The 6,133-nt window shown below is 38.2% G+C and overlaps 1 protein-coding gene across 1 annotated transcript; it reads right to left on the bottom strand.

Moving 5' to 3' along the window:
• Window positions 1-838: 838 nt before the first annotated feature.
• LOC106879114 (uncharacterized) lies at window positions 839-1,519 on the bottom strand. The gene has a single exon (XM_014928553.1). It carries the CDS (start codon window positions 1,517-1,519, stop codon window positions 839-841), a length of 681 nt encoding a protein of 226 aa, XP_014784039.1.
• Window positions 1,520-6,133: the final 4,614 nt, after the last annotated feature.

Genomic DNA, 6,133 nt, shown 5'->3' with positions numbered 1-6,133 from the left:
AATTCAAATAAAGTAGCCCCGAAAAGGGCTTTAATGCGTTCCCAGAGTATATAGAACTTAGGAGGAAATACCAGTAAGGTATGTATACCAAAATCGTGAAGCATGTTACTTAATAATAGGCTAATTCAAAGTAAATAACTCTGAAAAGGGCTTTTGTGCGTTCGCAGGGGATATTACCCTTAGGGGCGTTAGTGTTGAAATAGGTTTACAATGAATGTAGAAACAGTCTGATGTTTAGTTTTACAGTAGATATACAAATAAATTTGCATCGAGATTAAAAAATAAAATAACATGCATATTATCAATACATTTACGACACTTAAAAATATTACAGTTAAATAATAAATACCTGATCATTCGGTGAATTTTATTAAGTTTGTAGAGCTTCTTGATAAACAACATTTTTGGTCTTTCCTTGCGGGGCATAAATAAACAAATGATTAAGATTACCAACACTTGAGCATCCCACATAAAGTTGGCCATGGGAGAAAACTGGTTCCGCAAGATTCAGAACTGCCACATCCACGGACTGCCCCTGGGCCTTGTTAATGCTTATTACAAAGCTCAGTTTCAACGGGAATTGCAAGCGCTTGTACTGGAAAGGCATATCAGAGGGAATAAGTGGAATTCTAGGAATGAATACAGGCTCACCGCTTGCTTTACCAGTCAAAATTGTTATCTCCAAGACTGATAGCATAATCTTCTTTATTATAAGTCGGGTTTCATTGCAAAGCTTCGGTGGATCGAGGTTTCGAAGCAGCATAATTGGAGCCCCAATCTTGAGGTGCAAGTTGTGAGGTGGGGGGTCGGGTAGAGCTAAAATGGCACAGTTTTTCATTCAGTTATGGTCTGTAAACCGATTCCTCAGGTTAGGAAGAACCTTATTCATTAGGTCCTTTAAGTCAGATACTATATGTCCAAAAGGCAAGCTTACCCGGCCATCCTTTTCGCCAATCGAAGTGCCATTTCGGACGTCCAACAGTTGCTTTGAAAGAGTTTTGTCTGCATCATCACCACTGAGCTGCAGTCTCATGTTGGTTGTGAGTCTCAGCTTTTGCACACTGCTCAATAGGTAGAACGACTTTAAGATGGCGTTTACTTCATCAACTCTTGTTCCCTTTGGAGCTACGGGAAGGGTTTGTCTAAAGTTTCCTGCAAGCAAGACTGTCGCCCTTCTCATGAGCCTAGTGTTGTATCTCAGATCCTGAAGCGCCATGTCAAAAGCTTCAAAGGAAACCTTATGGCTCATTGTCGTCTCACCCAGAAGTTTGTTTTTTATAAAACCATGACTGAGGTTGCAGTTTGCCTTCTCTTTCTTGGACAGGTCTAAAGGAAGCTTGAAACAAGAATGGGCTGTGCGGCCACCACTTAGCAGAGTTGCAGCTGTTCCACTTGACGCCACAGCTATGGTAATGTGTTTCATTTGGCACAGCTTAGCCAGAAGAAGGTAGATGACAAATGTCTTGCCAGTTCTACCTGTAGCATCCAGAAAGAAAAGACTTGCCCTTTCATTTTCCATGCTCGAAATAAAGGTCTTATAAACACCCAGTTGGTCCTCCACACACACACACACACACACACACACACACATATATATATATATGTATATATACATACATAGACATATATATATATATATATATATATATATATACATATATATATACATATACATACATACATACTTATATACACGTACATAATGCATACATACTTACAAACATACATACATACATACATACATACATGCATACATACATGCATACATACATACATACATACATACATACACATATATATATATATACATATATATATATATATATATATATATTTAAAGGTGTTTTGTTGATTTTAGTCAGGAATATTGATTCCTTTTATTGGCACATCACCAAGCATTTGTTAGGGAGTTTTGTTTTTAATTGAATCAACTCCAATAAAAGACTTGTACGTTGTCGATGCATTGCGAACATAAATCAGAGGGGTTGCACTTAGTACGTAGAAGTGAGAAACTAAATAGGTAAGCATTGTGCTCCAGCGGTCTAGTTTTCCTGCTAATTTCCTGGTTTTTGTCTCCGTTAGGCTATTGTGGCCAGGTGCAGTTATATCCTCTACCAGTAACATGTAATCCAGTATAATGTGTGTGATAGTCATGTGGTTGGCGACTAAACCATCAACCTCTTCCAATTACTTGGTAAAGAGGTTGTAAGTGTGCTTCGGAGGATTTTAAATAAACGCGTCAAAGAGCGGAAGTGCTTGATACAGAGAAGTCGACGGCCATTCTTACATAGAGAAGTGATAGGTACGGTAAGGTTATCTATCTGTTGAAACATACGTAGCTGTGCACTTACGGCCTCTTTAGGTTACAAATTTTGGATAAGGGAGTTGGTTCTTTTTTATTGTAGGGATTGGAGGTATCATCTGCATTTTATCCAATTATAGGTCTATCTATATTAAACATAGATCGTTAAAAGTGTCACTGAGTACCTCACCTTCACATAGAACTTCTACAGTTGCACCAGATTATTCCTAACTGAGCGGATTTATGGTAAAAGCACTTAAGCTGTGATTGTCCCCTCTTTTTTATTCAGACAGAGTGCAATCGGGACCACTTTGTCTAACGTGCACAGTTCGTCTAGCGTGATTTTTGTGGGGTGATCTGAGGACGATTTCATTGCTACTTCTGGCAGGGGGAACAATTATATAGAAGCTCCCACGAATTTTCACAATGAGCGAATCTGATAGGAACTCATACCACTCTATTTTACAATATTCGTTGGATTGGGACACAAGTCGTTCATCTGTTATTTAGAGGTGGGTGTAGATAACATGTGGCACTGAACACACAACTTCAAGTGTTTCCAGTTCTCCCAGCTGTTTCGACCGCATACAACAGTCAACAGTAACGCTCGACAATTTGTTTTAACTAGTCATGGAAAATAGAGGAACGCAACCAATCAAAGGCGTCTGTAAACATTCTATACTCGGTTGGCAAGTGCTAAATTCATAAAGAGACGACTCACTTTGAGGCTTAAATTTTAACATTCGATTCACTGAGCTACAAAACTGTTATCTACGGATTCTGTATAAATAATTCATTAAAATATCGCTTCTACAGGAGATGTAGGTTTGTGCCCCACAGGAAGCTTTTGACCTCTGCCCCAAAGGGTTTTTCAACCCGATATTTACATGCTATTATGTATAGCTTTATATGTACTTCGAGAACCAATTCAAAGAAAGAATTATTAATGATACAATTTCGGAATCATAAGAAACAGCTGATAACCTACGCCAGGAAAATCACTATAATATAAAGATTTTGGAGATTGATAAAGTTAATTTCTCATGAGAATTGTAGATTATAACGGGTTTGTGTAAAACTAATGAAATTTGAGCTAAAGCTGAAGTTGTGGGATTGATCTGGTGGGAGAGAGACGTTGCCATGTGAGGAATGTTGTGTGTGGGCGAGGAGCCTAGGATACGAGATGAAGAAACGAAAAGAATGGACAAATAGGAAGATATATATATCGTTCACACGCATACGAACACCCCCACCCCCCACACAAAAGAAATAGATTTAATGTAAGAAGTTAGAAGAAACTGTAAAGAGGAGGGTATAACCAGGTTGTTTGGTACGAAACATCAAACAGCCACAGACAAAGTTACAGCTATGATGATAAGTATCGTGACAAGAGGATCTGATAATGATGGAGGTGAGAATCAGAATACGCAATTACATACACATATTCTCTTATACATACAACCGCCCAATGGAAATATAAACAAAGACATTTAAGTACTCTTGCACTCCCCTTGCTACCATCACGACGAATACACTTTACTAATATCATGAAACTAATATTGAAATGTGGAGGCGCAACGGCCCAGTAGTTAGGGCAGCGGACTCGCGGTCATAGGATCGCGGTTTCGATTCCCAGACCGGGTGTTGTGAGTGTTTATTGAGCGAAAACACCTAAAGCTCCACGAGGCTCCGGCAGGGGATGGTGGCGAACCCTGCTGTACTCTTTCACCACAACTTTCTCTCACTCTTACTTCCTATTTCTGTTGTGCCTGTAATTCAAAAGGCCAGCCTTGTCGCACTGTGTCAAGCTGAATATCCTCGAGAACTGCGTTATGGGTATACGTGTCTGTGGAGCGCTCAGCCACTTGCACGTTAATTGCACAAGCAGGCTGTTCCGTTGATCGGATCAACTGGAACCCTCGACGTCGTAAGCGACGGAGTGCCAACAACAATATTAAAATAAATAAGTTTACACTAAAAAGAAGAGATTAATTAACACTTGAAAACATTAAGCGGTCAACTGAATTGCTTGCACCGGTGGCAGAGTTATTCAGTTGTACGGGGTGATGACATCATAAACTCTCTGTGCAGGTCTCTTTTCAGTCCAACGAAAACGTTAACAACCGGTGCAGACCAGATCCCGTTCATTACTGGCTACAGTTCCTTGCTATATAAAGTAAATTAGCCGTATAATCGACCAGTAGTTCGTGGGTGTACTTTTCTGAGATCAGATTCTTAAGGCAACATAAACAACAAATGCCTTTAGTTAGAAATATAACGGTTTATTTGATAGGATTAAGTATTTTCTGGATTAAAATGTTCCGTCAGTGCATTTTAGACAAAAAAAAAAAAGTAAATCTGAGATTAAGTCAGCCCATTTATAAAACTGATAGTATTTTATTTATGGTCATTAAAGGTAAATTTGATTTTCATCAAACTAAACAAAGCCATGCATTTATCTCGGTTTGTCTCTCTTATCAAAATTCTCATTTCATTTCTGAATTGGCTCCTTTTGGACTAGACGTGAACACTATCTTTGTTGGAGAGGAACACGAAATAGGAAGTGAGACGTTCATGTCTTTCCTATAAAACATTATTGACGCATGTTAAGTTAGACTACCTCAATAGTAGAGTGAACCTCTGTCATCGTCTCAATTTGTTGGTTGTTTACGTTTTTCTGTCGTTTTTTCCCTCGCTAGGATGTTGTACCTAATTTACAAAAAAAAGCTTTCCTAGCATCTGTAACCTTTCTGTTTATCATGGTTACAGTTGCTATAGTAACATGTATAACGCTAAGAAATGACAAAAGAAATAATTTCTAACAAATGAAATTGCTATGGAGTTGAGTGATTTATTACTTTGCAATCTGTAAAACACTTAAGCACTTAAGACATTCTAAGTATGTTTTTATGGGAGCTCAGAAAGAAAGGGAATTCAGATAGCATTGAATAAATAAATAAATAAATAAATAAATAAATAAAAGAGATACCATAAAGAAATTCACAGCATTCAATTAGATAGGTTTTAGTTGTTGCTTAACATGTAAATATATCTTAAAATCTGGATTTTAGACTGAAATATCTGTAGCTTTGGTAGAGAGAGAGAGAGAGAGAGAGAGAGAGAGAGAGAGAGAGAGAGAGAGAGAGAGAGAGGGTGCATTTGGCTGAGTTAGCAAGTGTAAAAAACATCTAACTAAGAGATCAAAGATTCATATTTGTTTATTTGTATAATTAATAAACTTAACTATCAATGGTCCAGTACATCTCGATGAGCATAAGAACTACAACTCCGTAAGCATCGGTAATGTCAAAACAATTTACCGTATGGGTATTACTTTACCAGGATTACCTCAGGCATTAAACTGCTAAAATCATATTTTAGCAGAAGTTTAAGCTTTAGGACAGATTGAATAACTGGCACTCCGTCGATTACGATGATGAGTATTCCAGTTGATCCACTCATTAACAGCAAGTGAAGTTAGCATGAAAGTGGCTGAGCACTCCACAGATACGCGTACACTTAACATAGTTCTTAGGAAAATTCAGTATGACATAGAATGCGACAAAGCCGGCCTATGAAATACAGGCACGACCCATTTTTACCAGTTGAGTGAACTGGAGCAACGTGAAATAAAGTGTTTTGCTTAAGGACAGAAGGCGCTGCTGGGAATCGAACTCACAACATCACGATCGTGAGCAAAATACCCTAACCATTAGGCCACGCGCCTTCGTATAGATTGAATAAACTTTTCACAAAGGACAGTCTCAATATGGCCATCTGTTCTTTTTTCAAGCATATTATAACAAGGACAGCGTTTACACTATCCAACGT

The sequence above is a fragment of the Octopus bimaculoides genome, chromosome 10 (genome assembly GCF_001194135.2).
Source record: "Octopus bimaculoides isolate UCB-OBI-ISO-001 chromosome 10, ASM119413v2, whole genome shotgun sequence".
In the NCBI taxonomy this organism is placed as follows: Eukaryota; Metazoa; Mollusca; class Cephalopoda; order Octopoda; family Octopodidae; genus Octopus; species Octopus bimaculoides.
Note: the sequence above shows the minus strand (reverse complement) of the source record. Positions and strands in the feature narration are given on the sequence as shown.